We start from the raw sequence: 19026 nt of genomic DNA on the forward strand, positions 1-19026 counted from the left end.
CTGCTCACCAGCTGTGTGACTTTGGACAAGTAACTCACCTCTCTGAGCCTACTCTCTCTTCTATAAGAAAAACATAATGGTAACTGTGTCAGTCAGTTTTCCGGAACTGTAACAAATATCTGAGTTAATCAACTTATAACGAGGAAAGGTTTGCTTTGGTTCACGGCGGAGGTTTCAGTCCGTGATTGGGGGACCCCATTGCCCTGGGGCCTGAAGTGGGGCAGCGCATCTTGGTGGGGGAGGGGGTGGCAGAGCAAAACTGCTCGCACGTGGTTGGAAGAGGAAGGAGATGGGCCTACTATCTCCTTCAAGGACTTGTCCGGAGTGACCACAAGACTCCCGTGAGGGCCCACCTCTTAGCAGTGTCACCGACCCCAATTGCATGTCCCTGGGGAGTGAGCCTTTAATACAGGGTGTTTGGGGAACATTCCAGATCCAAGACACAGAGCACCTGCGAGCCAGAGGCCACCGGACTCTGGAGCGCCGCCTGCTGGACACTGCGTGCCCCGCCCACACGACAGTGATCAGCCACCAGGGCACTGGCTCCGGACACGAGGTTCCTCCATCAGGATCAGTCCGGCTCCAGGCCAAGTCCTTCCACCGAGGCTGATGTCAGTGTGCTGAATTGGAAGTCTGCATCCTGCCATTGTCCCCAGCATCGGGGGATGATGTCATGGAAACTGATGACTTTGTCCTGAAGGGGGGGGGAGGGCTGTCCCACCCCAAAGGGGGAAGCTGTGGCCTGAGGCTTTGGGCACCGAGATCTCTCCGTCCTTGCCAGACACTCTGCCTTGTCTGAACCTGTGGCCGTGAGCATCTGATGGTCTGGTGTCTCAAAGGAAAATGCTGTTTCCGTTTTGAAAAGTGAGTCCAGGGCTGGCTCACGTGCTTCTAGATACTCCTCTGGTTCACTGGTTCCTCTCCCCGGCTCTCTGAGCATCATCCAGCAGAACCAGGAGGCTCCCCTGCGGTTCCTTCACCCTTTGACCCTCTGACTCTGCGCCGAGCTAGCAACCCGGTCCCTCTCTGCCAAACAAGCCACAGACCACCAAGTGTCAAGAATGAAGGGCACCCGCCCTGAACCACCCCTTTATTATTATTAACCAGCACTAATCCTGCTCTCAGCCTGATACCTCGCATCCTTTCTTTAATCCATACGTTGACCCAAGAGGGAGGTTCTGTTAATTCCATTTCACAGATGGGGAAACCGAGGCTCAGAGAGGGAAAGGAAATTCCCAAGGTTCTAAAGTCCAGCGACATCAGCTTCTGCCTGATCCCCCAGCCTAAACTCCGTCTGCTGTCACCAGCGTCACCCACCTGCTCCTCCTTCCCGAGCTGCCCCCGCCCGCACTGTCTCCTTCTTCACATTCTCTCTTCCCTCGCTGAGGGCACTTTGCCTTGGGACCCCCTGGGGAGCTTTGAAAATGCTGGATGCCCAGGTGCAACCCCAATCAGTTACGTCAGAACCTCTGGGGGTGGCCTAGAAACTTGGGGTTGTGGTGAAGGTATACTGTGTTCTAGTTGCGAATGCTCCCACCGTGGTTCGAGCGAGCAGCCCTGGTGGAGAACAGGGTCAGAGTTAGTTATGAGCCTGTCCCAACCTTCTTACAAGAATGGCCAAAGTGGGGCGATGAAGTGTCCAGCTTGCTGGGCGCTGAGGGCCTTCCAAGGACCTGGGACTCTGAAACATCTTGGGCAGACTGAGATGCTTAGGCTCGGCCAAAGCCAGTTCCCACTGGATGCTGAGTGCCAGGTGGTACTAACTGCACGGAGTGGGGGCGGGAGGCAATGGGAGATGGTGTGTAAGGGCAGGTAGAGTGGGTTTCCTGTCAGGGATCTTGGGATTCTGTTGAAATAAACAACAAATAAAGCAGACCCACCTGTTTTGAACTTCCAGCAGACCAATGTCACGTTCATGGTCATCTTCCTATGGAACCAGTGGTTCTCAACCGCAGAAGTACCTTAGAACCATCTTAGAGCTTGAATAAATCCTGATGCTCAGGCCCCACCCAGATTTATTTAATCCTACTCTCTGCGGGGGTAGATCTCAGATATCAGCATTTAAGAAAAAAAAAAAAGACTCAGTCTGTGTTCTGTTGCTATAACAAAATACCAGAAATAGGATAATTTATGAAGAATATTGAGTTTCGTAGTTCGCGGTTCTGGAGACTGGAAGTCCAAAAGCATGGTGCTGGCATATGGTGAGGGTCTTCTTGCTGCATCATAACATGGTGAAGGCACCGCATGGTGAACAGAGCAAGGGGGCCCGTGTGGGTCTCTTCCTTTCCTTACAAAACCACTAATGCCATCAGGGGTCGACTTGTGAGCTTTAGAGAACATTTCTATTCCACCTGCTTTTATAGCCTCTGATAGGAGTGAATCCTGAAGAGGCAGCGCCAACCATTCATTCATGGAGCACCAGGGAGTTCCTAGAACCTGGTCCCCAAAGGCTGGGGGTCGAAGTCCCCACCAGCTCAGCGGCTGTTCTGCTTGGGACTCCTTTGTGACCCCGGGATTCTCTCCACATCTAACAGGAAAGAGGTGCCTGGGTCTCAAGTCTGGCCTGAAGAGCAGAACCGCCTCACCATGCCTGGCCGATGCCCAGAACCATGAACATCGTAATGACGGTGCTTGTTAGTTATTAATCTGAGAAGTTTTAGTTGGGACAGAGCAATAGGTAATGGGTACCTCACAGAATTTTTAAGCACATAAAAAAAGAAGTTGGCAAGAAAAGGGTTTAGTTCCTGTAAAGAGCCAGAGAGTAAATAGTTTAGGTTTTGCAGGTCCCAAGGCTGTTGTCACATGACTTTGCCCTCCTAGCACAAAAGCTGCCACAGAGACTCTGTGAAGGAATGAGTGGGGGCCGTGTGCCAATAAAACTTTATTGACACAAACCAGAGGCCAGCTGGATCTAGCCACAGTTTGCCCTGACCTAGAACACAGCCTAGAACAGCCAGGGGAGCATGAGTCATCGTGAATGCGTGTGGGTTCCCCAGTGTGTGTGTGTACCTGTGCACGTGTGTGTGAGGGAGTGTGTGCCTGTGTGGGGGTTCTCTTAAGTCCTTCTGCAAAGACAAGGTGACATTTGGCCCGGCCATCCAGCGCTTGCTCTTCTGGTCTGCAGAAAGGGAAGCAGCAGAAACAGTGGAGGAGAAGGAGCTGTGTGTCCTCGTCACCGGTTTCCTCTGGGCTAAGCCCCTGTCTGTTGGAAGCAGGACGCAGTCCCCCTCGGGGTAGGGGTTGAGGAGGGGACACTGTAAAAATGGAAGAAGAATCCTGCAGCTTCTAGGAAGGGGTGGGGGTGGGGAAATCGTCCCCCTCCTGTGTGGTGGCTTTTCCAGGCCACTTGTAAACATCTGCTTGCTTGTTTTGATCTTCCCTCTGGGACTCCGAGGGCCACTTCCTGTATGACTAACGGCCTTGGCTGGGTTGGTGAGGGCCGGGATTGCAATGTGTCCTGAGAGTTCCCTTTAGAGCCAGAGATGGGTTCAAACTCCTGTTTGCACTTCCTTACTAAATGGCCTGGGCCACATGACCTCCTCCTGCGTCTGTAAAATGGGGCTGCTGCGGCGGCGGGGCTCTTGGGACCCGCAAACATTTGGCAGAGAGCCTTGTGCTCGGTAAGCTCTGGCCAGGGCTACGCAGACCTCCCCTGGCCAGTGTGCTGGGCTCCCAGATTGCAGCAATCTGATCTCCAAGTCTGGGCCAGGTCACTTGTCATTTGCAGTGTCATAGAAACCGGTTTCTGTGCCTCAGACCATTCACCTCTGCTCATTCCACACTCATCCACGTGTTGATTTGATCAGTACCTGTCTCCCCTAGCCGACTGTCAGCGGCAGGCAAATGAGGTGGTGTTTGTTTTGCTAACCATTCAGTATACCCAGTCAGCACAGGGTCAGCCGCAAAATACTCCACGATTATTTCCTGGCTCTCAAGAGGGTCCTCAATATGAAGTTGTTACAGGAACCCTTTTCAGCATCCCGGGGCATTAGTTAGATTAAGCGAGGTTGTGCTGCGGTAACAAGAACGCATGTGAATTTCAGTATGAATCAAGTGACTCTTAAAGGCCATCATTCTCGTCCCAGTGACAGTTTCATCTTATGCTGCTGCCATCATAATACAAAGCCTTTAGTGCCCTCCGGGATCACATGCTTGTCCCTTAGGCTTCTTACCCATCAATCAGAGCCCAACACGTGACCCTGCCTAACTGCAGGGGGAGCAGGGAGACAGAGGGTCATGCATCTCAGCATGCAGAAGTGTTCCCACCCTGTGTGGGAGGGCTCAGACGCTGTGGTTGGTCTCCTGTGTCTGGGTTTAGCAAGAGGAAGCCCGAATGTACTTTGAAGAGTTGGAGAGTGAAGATCCCTACTAATTAGACTGCTTTTGAAAACCAGATATAATCATACTCCAGGATCCATGGGAGTCTGGCTCCAAGACCCCCCACAGATACCAACATGGTGGACGCTCAAGTCCTTTATATAAAATGGCAGGGTATTTGCAGATAGCCAAAGCACATCATTTAAATCATGCTTTAAATCATCTCTAGATGACTGATCATAACGAATGCAGCCATGTAAACAGTTGTTACACACGTTGTTTAGCGAATGGTGGTAAGAAAAAGGTCTGTCCCTGTTCAGTACAGACACGATCTTTTCAAATATTTTCTGTCTGCGGTTGGGTGAATTGACAGGTGTGGAAGCCCTAGATTTGGGACGTGGACTGTTATTATCAGAGATAAATAATCATCACGGGGCCTTTTCTTAAAATACGGAGCCCTGCGTTCCACCTGCCGTTTCTTGACATGCGAGACCTGGATGGCTCCTCATCTCCAGATGCCATCACCGTTACCGTGGCTGAAATGTGTTTCCATTTTGATAAAGATCAACAGTCGCCCGTCCAGAGGCACAGCTCGGAATTCAAGGAGACCAGGGATTAAAAACAAACCCTGAAGAGCTGAGGATGAGGCTGGATTCGATCCTCAGTGCCGCATAAAAATAAATAAGTGAAATAAAGGTGTTGTGCCCATCTACAGTTTTAAAAATATTTTAAAAAAATAAACCATGAAAAAAAAATCTTTGGGAAGAGAAAGTCCCTAAAAGCTTTTAGCTCGAGGCCGGCAGGCAGTGGGTCTCCTGGGTTTTTGTTGGTTGGTTGGTTGGTTTTGTTTTTCTGGTTTCTCTGGAAGGTGAGCAGGTGGACTTGAACTTGTCTTTAGTGCCAGCTCAGTCACAGATGAGTGGGGGAGGGACACTGGGCCAAAAGGTGGACAAAACCTTTGAATCCTCATGGAAACAGCTGGAACTGGGGGAAGACAGGCTGTTTCTGCTGTAGGTGGTGAGTGTCCTTCAAAGCTCTTTGTGTTGAAGGTTTTGTCCCCAGTCTGGGGTGCCCTGGGGAGATGGTGGAACCTGTAGGAAGTGGGGCTTCCTGGAAGGAAGTTAGGTCACTGGGGCATGCCCTTGAAGGGGACATTGGGTCCTGATTCCACCTCTTCCTCTCTCTTCGCTTCCTGCCGTCATGAGGTGAACAGCGTTCCTCTACCGCATCCTCTCCACCAGGACGTGCTGCCCTGCTACAGGCCCCAAAGCAACCGAGCCATCTGATGATGGCCTGACGTTTCTAAAATCATGAGCCCAAAGAAACCTTTCCTCCTTACAAGCTGATTATCTCAGGTACTTTGTCACAGTGAGGGAAAGCTGACAGACACAGCATCTGATGGATGTTCTTTCCAGGCTGGAAGACCTAAAGAAGGAGGGCAGGGTCCCTCTGGATGTAGAGGCTCTTCTTTGTGAAGAAGTTTGATAAGAACCTTGAAGATTCTATTCTTAATAGTATATAAGCTTCCTGGCATTGGAGAAATGAGACCTGGCCAGTGGAATCAAAGCCTCCCTGTGCTAAAACTCAACGCAAAGTGGATCAAGGTCCCAGGAATTAAACCAGAGACCCTGCACCTAATAGGAGAAAAAAAATGGGCCCAAATCTCTCTTGTGCAGGATTAGGCCCCAACTTCCTTAATAAGACTGACTCCTATAGCACAAGAAATAAAATCAAGAATCAATAAATAGGATGGATTCCAACTAAAAAGCTTCTTCTCAGCAAAAGAAACAATCAATGAGGTGAATAGAGAGCCTACAGGATGGGAGAAGATTTTTTACCATCAGATAGAGCACTAATCTCTAGAATATGTAAAGAACTAAAAAAATCTAACTCCCCCACAAAAAAAACCCAAATAACCCAATCAATAAATGGGGCCAAGGAACGGAACAGACACTTCTCAGAAGATAATGTATGATCAATCAACAAATATATGAAAAAATGCTCAACGTCTCTATCAATTAGAGAAATGCAAATCAAAATCACTCTAAGATTTCATCTCACCCTAGTCAGAATGGCAGCTATTAAGAATACAAACAACAATAAGTGTTAGTGAGGATGTGGGGGAAAGGCACACTCATACACTGCTGGTGGGACTGCAGAGTGGTGCAACCACTCTGGAGAGCAGTATGGAGATTCCTTGGAAAACTTGGAATGGAACCACCATTTGACCCAGCTGTCCCACTCCTCAATTTATACCCAAAGGACTTAAAAACAGCATACGACAGGGACACAGCCACATCAATGTTGATAGGTGCACAATTCACAATAGCTAAACTGTGGAACCAACCTAGGTGCCTTTCAGTAGATGGATGGATAAAGAAAACGTGGCATATATACACAATGGAATATTACTCAGCATTAAAAGAGAATAACATCATGGCATTTGCAGGTAAATGGATGGAATTGGAGAAGATAATGCTAAGTGAAGTTAGCCAATCCCAAAAAACCAAATGCCGCATGTTTTCTCTGATATGTGGGTGCTGATCCATAATGCTGATGGGGAGAAGCATGGGAGGAATGGAGAAAAGTTAGACAGAGCAAAGGGGAAGGAGGGGGAGGGAGGGGGAGGGAGGGGTGGGGGGAAGGAAACATGGTGGAATGAGATGGACATCATTACTCTAAGTACACGTATGAAGACACCAATGGTGTGACTCTACTTTGTGCTCTATATGTGCACTATGAATTGAAATGCCTTCTGCTGTCATGTATAACAAATTAAAATAAATAAATAAATAAAATATTATAAAAAAGAAGCCTCCCCACGCTTAGCAGTGATGTTTTCTCTACGCATTACTCTTGCACCCTCCCGATGAAGGAGGGATTATCCCTCCCATTTTACAAATGAGGGGATTGATGTTCAGATATATTAGTAGATTAAAAGAATACATCCAGTGAGGATCCACCGGAGGCTTCACTCCCAACATAGGACACTTACTATATCTAGGACTTAGGCAAGTAGAAATTATAATTATGGAATGAGAAGTTCTCCCTTCTTTGGAAAAAGGCTTGGTCGTCAGTCTCTGGGGCTACTGGGAGGTGGTAAGAACCTTCAGGAGGCAAGGCCTAGTGGAAGGAAAGCAGGACACTGAGGGCATCCCTTCAGGGATACTGGGACCCTGGCTCCTCCCTCTCCCCCCAACTCCTTTCTGGATACCACTAGGTGAACAGTCCTCCTCCATCACGTGCTCCTGCCATGAGGTCCTGTCCCACCCCAGGCCCAAAGAAACTCGGCCAAATGACCACAGACTGAAACCAGGAGCCAAAATAATCCTTTCTCTTTTAAGTTGATTTTTCTCAGGTATTTTGTGATAGCAATAGAAACCTGTCTAATACACCCTCATAGGTTTTTTTTTTTTTTCCTTTTACAACTGAGCACACCGTCAGCAGAGGAATTTATTTGAGAAACTGGAGATTTATTTCTTACAGTTCTGGAGGCTGGAAAGTTCAAGGTTAAGGGATCTACATCTGCCAAGGGCCTTCTTGCTGCATTGCCCCAAGGTTAAAGGCACAAAGGCTAAAGAACAGGCAAGAGAGAGAGCGGGGAGGGGGCTGAACCCATCCTTTCATCAGAACCCCACTCCTGTGATAACCAGCTCCTGCCTCCACAGCATCACTAACCCGTCCATGAAGGCAGAGTGCTCCTGACCTGCCCGCAATCTAAAGGTACCGACACACAACACTGTTGCCTTGGGGATGAACTTGGAGGACACACTCAGACCGTAGCACCTTCAAGCCAATTTTTGCCAGGCAACAAACGACCCCTAATTCCATGGCTTAAAACAGAAAATATCCAGGATTGCTCCATCTGTGGGCAGATGGGTGGTTCTGCTGGTCTGGGTCAGGCTTGGCTAATCTTGGCTGGGCTTGCTCAAGTATTTCCATTGGTCAGTCCTCAGGTCCCTTCAGCCACATCGTACCGACTAAAGGAAGGTCACAGTGCCACTCCGGTTTCCAAGGGGAGGAGAAATCTTGATGGGAGAGATTGCAGAGTCACTTGGGTAGAGGGAGAATTAGATGATTCCTGTAACCAGTCGTCCGTGGTGAAACGCGGAGTAAAGCCCTTGCAGAGCTGGGGATGGAACCCAGGGCCTCACGCACGCCAGGCAAGCCCTCCACGGCTACAGCTACACTCCCAGCCCCAAGTAACTTCTATATTGAGTCGAACTAGGTGTCTATGGATGTGGCTGCAAAAATCTCCCGTCAACCTCAATGATTCCTATGAGCAAGGTTGCATCGTTAAGCCTATTTTACAGACAGATCAACTGAGGTTCAAAGAGAATTTGGCAACTGGCAGAGAAAGCTCCTTACGGACAGGAAGCATAGGATACAAGATTGGAAGACAGGTCTTGGCAGCATGCCATGTTCTGCCTCTAGAATAACGTCTCTCCCCCACCTCTGGCCCCTCTGCCCAGGCTTGAACCACTGCGGCATCTGATTACTTCCAGCCTTGCCCCAGGGACTGGCCACTTTTTCTATAAAGGGCCAGAGAATAAATGTTTTCGACTTTTCAGGCCACTTGACCTCCGTGGCAATTACTCAACTCTATGGGTGTGGTGTAAGAGCAGGCCGCAGCAGACTGATAAAGGGGCGTGGCTATGTGCCCATCAGACCTTATTGACACCCGTAAATTCGTAAATTCGTAGGCCTCAGCTTGTTGGCTCCTGCTTCATTCATCTTCCATGACCAGCCAGAGGGAAACTGGCTCCAATGTGACCTTCCTGGCCTAAAGGGACTCTGCAGCGCCCCCAGGATCTGACTGTGGTCTGCAGTCCTGGAGGTGTGTGAGGTCCCTGGACCAGTGGGGTCACCATCACCTGGGAGCTTGCTAGAAAGGTAGAGCCCAGATCCAGCCCAGACCTGCTGAGTCGGACTTGAACTCTTGGATTCACTCTGCAGCCTGAGCAGCCCAGGTTTCCAGACCCCCGTGTCCTGGTCCCTTCTCCCCTGCCTTCCCATCCTGTCCTTTGCTCATGAATCCCTCTTCACCCCTCCCCCACCACCACCGCCAGGTGAACTAGGAAGCACCTGGGTGTTTGACCTCTTCTTCTCCAGCCCAGCTCCCTCTGCTTGGTCCATTCCTGTCCATCCTTGGATCTCGACTCAGAGGATCTGACCCCGGAACCCCCACCAGAAAAAGTGCCTCCCTTCCATTTCCATGACTGTCCTCTGCCCAGCACCCCCCCACACTGTACAAAAATGACTCCTTTAATGGCCTGCCTCCCTGTTTGCAAAGACTTGGGAGAGGCCCGTCTGTGTAGGCGTGTGTGTGTGTGTGTGTGTGTGTGTGTGTGTGTGTCCTCAACACCCTGGGACAGTATTACAAAGCACACCCACCGAACTCCTCCTACCCTACCTGCTACTCAGCCTGCGGTGACAGGTTTCCCTCTGAGGCTCTGAACTGTCTGTCCACAGAGCCTCCAAGATTCCATCTCAGGCTAAACCTGGTGATTTTTTTTTTTTTTTTTCCTTTCCTATCAGCCCATGTTTACCATTTGGAGAGCGCCCCAGGGCCCGAGAGATTTCTGGACCAAATTCTTGAGCTCTGAATTAGCCACAGGCTAAGACTTGAATTGTGTGTGAGGTTAGTGGGTGGGGGGTAAGGAAGAGGGAGCGGGGAAGGGCAGAGAGTTCTAGGCTGGGAAAGACTTGGAGGGAGAGGGCTGGCGGTGTGGCCCAGTGGTTAGGCACCCGTGGGTTCAATCCCTCCTACAAAAAAAAAAAAAAAGAATTCAAAACTTGAAGAGAGAATCCCAGGTGGCACCCCTGCTGGGCTCTGTCTTTCCCCACCTGTACACGGAGCCTATTCTGTACAAATAGTTCTCTCCAACTTCCCTGCGGGGAAAAGCTTTTCATAAAGGTTGCTGAGCCAGGAGGATGAAAGCCCATCCCGAAGGTGACACGCCGTCCAGCAAGACGGAAAAGAACAAGGTCCTCAAATGACCTGGATAATGCAAAGTGCGAGTTTACTCCAACTTGAACTCAGAAAACAAATAACAGGCCAGGCAGGAGCCATTCGGGCCGTGGAAATTTGGCGTGATTGAAATGCTTTCTAATCACACAATAATAGCAGCCGAGAGAGATCTGGTTAACTCTTTGGTCTCTGTTGTTGGAACACAACTTCTGCAGCCCCAAGACCGCATCACAATACAGTTTGGCATCAGAAGACAGGTAATTAATTAACAATAGAACAGAGGAATGTTTTAAGTCAGGTGACTGAATCAAGGCACTTTCCTTTTTAATTAAAGCAAAAGGTGCTAAAATATTCCTGAATACCTGAATCTTCAAAAAACAGATCATATGTATATATAATTTAGCTGCACATTTGAGTCTATTTTCTCTGTAATATGATAGCATCCTCTCTACCCTCTCCCAACCTATATTTGCATTTCCCACCCACTCATTTGCTGTGCAGATATAACATTACAAACAGACATGTCTAAGTCACAGACAAGTGATTTAAAAAAAAAAAAAAAAAACTAACACCACAATGATAACATTGAACTTGGTTCCCTCCTGAGGGACACGGGGAATGTGGATGAGGTCCATTCGCTCTACCAGCGGAGAAAATCGTCATCCACGTGGCCAGAGATGAGGAAGCATTCTCATCAAAGTCAAAGTCCATGTTACCGAAGAGCCTCTTCTGAGAGGTGGCAGGAGATGCTTTGGAAGCATGTTCATCCCCTCCACGTGCAAAAGTGTTAACTTTGGTGGGAACCCTGGAGTCAGAAAGGGACAGAGGCATTCGGGAGTCAAGACTGACGGGAACAGCGTCCTCCGCAGTGGGAATGGTACAAGCCCAAGACGTCTGGCCCTGAGACCCAGCACTGTTCCTGGTCACCGACCACGACTCTAAAGGGACAGGCTAAAAGGGTCCCACGAACAAAAATAATAAGAATGATTTTAATCCAACAGCCAGATACAAGAAAACAAGTTCTTCTGCAATCCTTCCTGATTACTCATCTGTAAACTCCAGCGGCAAAAGAGGTTTGCCACAAGTCCTCAGGAAAAAAGTGCCAAGTGGTTTGACAGAGGATCTGGTTAAAAAAAAAAAAAAAAAAAAAAAGGCTTTACTTCAAAGTTCCTTCAGGAAACTGAAAGTTAAGTGTTATCTGTGGCCACGTTAATTTTTTTTTTTTTTATACAATAAAGCTTAACTCTGAGATAGAGAAGAACTGAAATATCGGACCCCCAACTATATATAATACCACCACGTCCATAACAAAGAGTAGACACTTATACATACTTGGGGGAGTGATTGTGTTAAGACAAGGGTCGCAAACTGGTGGCCCTCAGGCTCAATTAAATGTTTTGGACATTTAAAAACATTGATTTAAATAATCAGTAAGTTTTAAAAAAAAAAACAACTTAGTATTAAAAAAAAAAAAAAAAAAAAAAAAAAACCTCCCCAGCATAGAGCTGAGCCACGGCTGCCCCCTTCTAAGGTGGGCATAGTCCCCACCCCGTCCTCATTTACTTCCCTCCCTTGTTCCCACAGGCTGCTGAGTTTGCGACCCCCAGCTGGAAAGAGCATACCCCTAAAAATGTGTTTCCTACCTAACCCAAACCTCTCCCGCACCCTCTGACGGTCCTCCTCTCCCTTCGGCCCCTCTCTCTCTCACTTCCACCTTGAGCCTGCCTTCCTGAATTCTTCAGATTTCTCTCTGCTCACTCACATTCTCCCATCCTGCAGCTCCAGATTCTTTTCTTGCAAAAACCATCTTTTCTGGGTCCACAAACGTTCCAGGAAGGCTCTGCGCCGGGTCAGAGGGAGTTACTGATGGGCATCTCACAAAATGGCCCAGAGATCTTCCCCAAAACATTTTTTTTTTTTTTTTTGGGTAGTACCAGGGATTGAACTCGGGTGCTCAACCACCGAGCCATATCCCAGCCCTTTTTCATATTTTATTTAGAGACAAGTTCTCACTGAGTGGCTTAGGGCCTCGCTAAGTCACTGAGGCCGGCTTTGAACTCGTGATCCTCCTGCCTCAGCCTTCCAAGCCACTGGGATTACCCCAAAACATTTTCTAGGCTAAACAGTTTTCTCCCTGTTTCTGTAGAGCCTTCTTGTATGAGAATATTGATATATAAATCTCCAGTACCAAGCATACACCAAAAATGTGTACATTTAAGATGAGGGATATGATGGAGCCCTAATAAAATCCAGAATTGAACTTAGTGTGAATGCCTCGGGCCACCATCACACCTGGCTAATATTATTTCATTTGTACACAGTACATGTTTTGGATCACTAAAATTGATCAAAATTGATCGAAATCTCTTAAGTTTTGGTTACCATGTACAGAGAATAATTGCTCAGCACGGCATTTAAATAAAACATTAATATTTTTAAAGTCACAAATACAATGCCCATTAATTTAAAAAAATAGAATTTAAAAACCTTGAGGATGGATGAGGTTTGGGGTAATTTACCTGAAATAATAATAATAATAATAATATAAAAACTACAAGAAAACTACATTACCAGGTTTATACTTTAAAATACTATTAAGATTTTTTTTAAAAAGCTATCAACTCAGCTAGAAATATCTGGAAAATTTAGTTTTTAAAGCTTTACAATCCACCCAATAGCCCATTGTTCCCCACTCCAGTAGACTAGATGTCTACAGGGGAAGATAGGGCTTGAGTATGGAAATTATGTTTATATAAATATATAGATATATAGATAAGATCTACTCTTGGCATTTATTTTAAAAAGTAAATTTTTTTTTTAAAAAAAAAACACTGTGCAGTTTATATCTTTGCAGGAAGCTGTAATTCATTTCTTTGCTCAATGCAGTACCTCATGAATTAACATTCGCCTCAAAAGCTAAAAAGAACCCTTGGGGTATCAAAGAGAGTGGCCCCCAGAACAACCTTAAAGAGACAGCGCACTATTTGAGGCTGTTTCTCTTTCAGCCCAAGGTTGAAAAGGATAAAAGAAGCCCTATGTAGGTCTGATGAGTAGGATGCCCTGTAAATCATTTATCCACAAGGATTTCCCACAGAGGTCAAGTGGGTCCCCTAAAGAAAGGCAGCTTATGCAACTCCCCCAAAATAGCTCAGAAATTAAACAATGATCCTATTCATGTAACTATTTCTGTCTTGCAAAGTTTTGCCTTTAAGAATCTAAGGAAGTACATGTCTTTTTTTTTTTTTTTTTTTTATCCCAGCTGTAAGGCTGAGACTGGCTGCATTTCCAGTCGGTGCTTCTTAGACCACTCTAACCTTGAATTTGGGATTAAAAGGAAAATCTCAAACCCAGCTCTCAAATCCCTAGCTGCACCATTCACCCAACCCTGTGATATTCGCACCCAAAGAGAAAAAAGAGCAGACTGCTGCTGTCTCTCCTGCTCTTCCTCTAACTTATTTCCTCAGCTCTTTACGGGCTCTCCCCTGGGATCGGGAGTCACTGATCTCTAGGACAGATCCCAAGGTACTGATCTGTATGTGAACTGTTTTGCAAAACCCCAGCTGAATCAAGAGCCTCTCAAAGCTGGCGCTTTGGGACCATTTGGGCTTCCCCCGGCAAGCAAGAAGAAACTTTCAGCGGAGGAGTTTGCTTCAAAAACCTTCAAAACCAAAAGGGGTTCTGTGTTCAGCCAGAAGCAAAGGCTGGCCAGCCATCTTATAGGCAAAAGACCGAACAGTCTCTTTCTCAAGATCCAACACGTTTCATGCCTGCACCAGTGTCAATTATGTATTTTGTTGCTGCTCTGCCTTGCACTGGCTCACAGTAGGCGCTCAACAAACTGGTGTTGACTGACTGGTACCCAGTGCAGCTCAGTAGCCTGGGGGCATGTGAAGCAACTCCTGGCTGCTTTTCAAAGCTGCACGTGTCTTCTAATAAAAGTAACTGGCCTTCCTTTCAGATGCAAGACTTGTGCTCCCACCACAAAACAAGAAAAGTGATCAGCATAAAGTGCTACTTGCTCTGGAAATGCCTCTAACCAACTCTTGACGGCCATGCCACATGGAAGACCGTCCTATCAAACATCTGTGATTGCACCATAAAATACATTGATATTAATTTGAATAGAGAAACAATGTTCCTCAGAATACTAAAGGCTGCACTAGAACTTCAGTTGTCCCTAAAGATTCACAGAGTTTTCTTCCTTTTTCTTTTTTTTTTAATTCAGTTGGGAACCTAGTTCCTAGCAAATAGGTCCGTCATAAACATTTGTTAATTTTAAAAAATCTGGGTGCACTGATGTCTGTGTCTAGAAACTGACCGAGGGAACTGGCTTTGAAGCTAGTTTTTGCTTTCTCTTTTGGACTTCCCTGGGAACAGATCTTTCTACAAGATTCCACACAGATCACCCTTGTGACCAAATCTCAACAGCTGCAGCTGGGCATTATGCCAGTTTGTTCAGAACCGTCCTGCGGACGTTAAGAAGATGCAGTAACTATATTCGGTTGTGGGGCCAGGGGTGACATCTAAGCCACCAAAGCCTGTGGCATCCTCCAAATTGTCCAACACAGTCATCTTGCCTTTGGCTTCATCCCTACAGTCACCCGAAGGGAAAGGTTTTAGGAGCATTTGGTCAGGTGCAAGTGCTGTCAAGGTTTAGGGTTCATCCTCAGGGAACCCCTGTGTGCGCTGACTCCTGGATGGGGGGCACCTGGCAAGGTAGCGGGGACCCCCGTAGGCCTGGAGAAGCTGCGGCAGCCTTCGCCACGTGGACAGCAGCCTCGCCGCTGTGAGTTCGCGGGTGTGTGGGTCGAAGGCGGCCAGAAGGTCAACCGGGGCGGCTTCACGCAGTACCTTGGGCAGCGGGCCCACTTCGGTGGCCGCCCCGCCGGGGCCCAGTACACAGTGGAAGAGCGTGTGCCGTCTCAGCAGACAGCCCCGAAGGAACTGCACCAACTCTTCCAAGCACTCGCTCAGGTGCGCCTCCTCCCAGCCGTGGGCAGGGACCCCATCACGCAGCAGCACCGTCAGCAGCACCGTCTTGAGCACATATGACGACAGGATGCGTCCCCACTGGGTGGCAGCCACCGGGTCCAGCCCGCGGGCACCCAGGTCTCGCAGAGCCTTAAGCAACTGCAGGCACTTGAGGTAGCAGGCACCTGGAGGGGCCCGTTCCTGCAGCCAGCCCAGGAGCTTCTGCTCCTGACGAGCTGTGTTCACACCCCATAGTGCCTCAGTGCGCAGGCCTCCTGGGAGCTCCAACAGGGGCCCGACGGGCGAAGGTGGCGGTGGCGGTGCCACGAGGAAGACACCGTCGCCCAGATGGACGGCGGGGATGAGACGCACAGCCATGGAAAGGCGGCAGCAACCGTAGTCGGTGCGGCAGGGCAGGATGTGGAGGGTGGGAGGCTGCTCCAGGCCGCCGGGGGTCAGGCTGACCCGACAGCGCCCCTCCAAGCTGTAGCGCACGGTAGCCAGGGAGCGCTGCAGGTGCGACTGGAACCAACGCAGCACCAACGCGGCAGAGAGATGGCGCCGCCCGCGCACATCCACGCAGAAGCCGTCCGCGAAGGGTTTGCAGTCCCGAAGCCATTGGCCCCCGGAGGTCCCCGACAGCGAGGGCGGCGCCTTGAGGGCGCACACGAAGCAGCTGCCGAAGGCAGGGGCCAGCGCGGGCTCCGTGCCCAGGCTCCGCGGCTCCAGCGCCACCGGTGGTGGGAGGCGCAGGGGCACCAGCACGTCGAAGCTGTCGGGGCGGCGGATTTTATGCTGCTCGTAGGAGCTGCCCACCTGGATGAAGTCTCCGCGGAAGGCCAAGGCCAGCGCTCCTCCAGGGATGGGACCCGGGGAGCCCCGCGCACGGCCAGCCCTCACCAGCTCGCCCACGATCCGGCTCACGTGCGCCTTGCTGTGGCCCAGCACATGCGGGGACAGGCGCACCTCGTGCTCGTAGTAACTCTCCAGCAGGATGCTCAGGCCGGGCTCTCGCAAGTGTCTAGGAGAGAAAGGCGAGTGGCCCGCCAGGCGCGAAGAGCCGGGCAGGAAGCGCTGCCGCACCAAGTGGCGACAGCGCAGGAGGACGTAGCCCAGCAGGAGCAGGATGGCCACTTTGAGCAGCGGGAAGCCGCTGTCCGCGCCGTCGGGGGGCTCGGCCGGGGCGCCCGCGCTTCCCCGCAGGACATGGTAGAGGCACACGAGGGCGGTGCACAGGCCGGTCACCAGCGGCCAGAAGACGCGCAGGTTGAGGGTGTAGTGCACCGACATAGCGGGCGCGCGGGGCCGAGGCGGCCAAGCAGCCCGGGGCGCGCGCCCAGGAGGCGCCCCGAGTCCAGCCGGCGCCCCGGGCCCAGCATGCGCGCGGCCACCCGGCGGCCCCGCGGCGCCCGTCTCCTCGGCTTCCGCGGCGGCTCCCCCGTCCGCCGGCGGGGGGCCGCCGCCCTGCAGCTCGGCCTCCTCTCCCAGCTCAAGTTTTCCTTCCAGCTGCGGCCCGCCCTGCACGCCCCGGCTCCCGGCCGCGCCCTGCGCGCTGCGTCCGGCCCGGCGGCCCTGCCCGCCCGGCGCCCCGGCGCGCCGCCCTCGGCCAGCTTCTGGCCCGGCCTGGCTCGGTCCTACCGCGGGTGGCCCTCCGGGTTCTCCGGCCGCTGCCCTCGGCGCCGGCGCCCGTTACTCGGGCCGCGGGAGCTTCCTCTTCCGAGGGGAGCGAGGCCAGGCCGCGCCAGGGGCGGGAGGAAATGCCGAAGTGGGCAGCCAGCCGAGCGCGCGGCGGGCGGGGTCGGCCCCCTCCCGGGCCTCCGCCTTCGAGCGACGCCGGGCGGCGGGAGGGACTTCTGGACGCGCTGGGAACCGGCCTCCCGCGGGCCAACCCGGTCCTCCCCCCGAAGGCAGGACGGGGACGGCCCTGATTCCGGGGCGGTGGCCTCGCCCGAGGAGCCTCCGGAGTCGTGCCGTCAGGCCCTGGGACCGGGAAGTTGGAAGGCAGAGAAGCGCTCGCAGCCAGACTGCCCGGTCCTCCCACCAGCACCCCACCCCAGCTCTCCCAGTGGTGGCGTGGCAGGCCCGGGACGGAAGTGGCCCCTGCCTTGAGCGGCTGCCCTTGTTTTCAAACTGGTATTCACTGAACACCTACTGTGTGCCAGGCGGGAGAGGAGGTCCTGGGGAAAGAGCGGTTGACGAGGAGGCTTCTGCCCTTCCCCTGCTAAAAGAGGGGATCAGAAAAGACAGGCTCCTACAGCCAGAAAATGCTCCCAAAGAGAGAAAAGGGTAAGAGGGGGGAGGAGGAGGTGGTGGTGACCCTTTATGAAGCCCGAGGTCGCCGAGGCTGGCATTGGGTCAGAGACAGCGAAGAGTCTGGAATAATTATCATAGTTTATGCAAAGGGCTCACTGTGTGCTATGGTCGCGTTCACCCAGCTCCCTTTAATGCTAAGAAATGGGTATTATTATTCTCCCCAGTTTCAGATGAGGAAACTGGGCCCAGCCTGATTCAGCTGCTTGCCCAAGGTCACACAGCCTTTGCAGAGCTGTGTCTGGAACCCAAGCAGTTTGGTTCCAGCAGGGAATGTCCTTTCTCCATCTGCTGGGACTTCATCTGAGTCCTTTGTGAGGGCCTACACTGCAATCTCTGTTCTGGGAAGCCTGTGTTACTTGACTGCAGGGGGTACTCCACTCCCAGCAGTAAGTCGGATTTATTTGAATAATCATCTTTATTTAATCATCTTCATTGTGCCTTCCTAACCCCCCCCCCCCCAGAAGGAGAGTGAAGGTAAATGCATTAAAGAATAATGGAACCCAGCCGTGATCTGGAAGGGTGGCTCTGGGATTAGGCCCAAGAAATTCGGTGTTGAGCCACTTAATGCTGAGCAGATCTGCTTTCAAATTTCTTCTTCACTACTCTTAGCTATGAGACCATCATTCATTAGCCAGAATTCATGAAGTTGCAAGTACAGAAACAGAACTGGCTTAAGTGGGGGGAAAAAGCAACATATTAATGGATAAGTCCACAGGGAATGTCTTTCAGGTATAGGTTGATCTAGGTGCCGCAATGTTCCAAGTTCTTGTTTTCTCTCCACCACTTGGCTCTGTTTCTTCTTCATGGATTGTGCTCTCTGGCAGTTCCTCTCCAGATGCTCTGCTACTCTACTCTCACATTTTTCTTAGTGCAGAGGAAAACAGACCTGTGCTTTCCTGAAAATTATAGCAAGTGTCATGCCTTGGGATAATCGCCCCGGATCATGTGAAAAGCAACCAAGCAAGAAATGCACCGGTTCCCCTTTCCTGCCTGTGCCCCTGCCCTTTCAAATTCTATATGGAAGCCCCAACCCCCAAGGTGACTGTATTTCGAGACAGGGCTTTTAGGAGTTAATTTGGTTTAAATGAGGTTAAACAGGTTCCAAATCTGCTAAGATTGGTGGCCTTCAAAGAATAAGGAGGGACTGATCTCTCTGCACATGCACTCACCAAGGAAAGGTGAGAGGACATAGCAAGACCTGGCCACCTACAAACCAGGAAATGAACCTTCCCCCAAGCCAAACCTCTCCAGACCTTGACCTTGGATTTCCCAGCCTCCAAGAGCTGTGAGGAGATCAGTTTCTGATGTGTAAGCCACGGTCTGTGATATTTGTTATGACAACCTGAGCTAACTAGTGCAGTTGGGTACCAAACCCTGGAACCAGGACATGGGGTCAGCCCCGCCTACACTGTGGGTGGGGACTTTGGAGAAGGGTGTCCCCCAAAGAGAATCAT

At 50.6% G+C, this 19026-nt stretch overlaps 1 protein-coding gene across 1 annotated transcript; it reads right to left on the reverse strand.

The window, feature by feature from the left end:
* Nucleotides 1-10459: 10459 nt before the first annotated feature.
* Itpripl2 (ITPRIP like 2) lies at nt 10460-16726 on the reverse strand. Its single transcript, XM_077106049.1, has 2 exons — nt 14607-16726; nt 10460-11411 (listed from the first exon to the last, which is right to left on the reverse strand). The coding sequence occupies exon 1, from the start codon at nt 16547-16549 to the stop codon at nt 14942-14944; it is 1608 nt and encodes a 535-aa protein (XP_076962164.1). The 5' UTR covers nt 16550-16726; the 3' UTR covers nt 10460-11411; nt 14607-14941.
* Nucleotides 16727-19026: the final 2300 nt, after the last annotated feature.

Source organism: Callospermophilus lateralis, chromosome 19, assembly GCF_048772815.1.
Source record: "Callospermophilus lateralis isolate mCalLat2 chromosome 19, mCalLat2.hap1, whole genome shotgun sequence".
In the NCBI taxonomy this organism is placed as follows: domain Eukaryota; kingdom Metazoa; phylum Chordata; class Mammalia; order Rodentia; family Sciuridae; genus Callospermophilus; species Callospermophilus lateralis.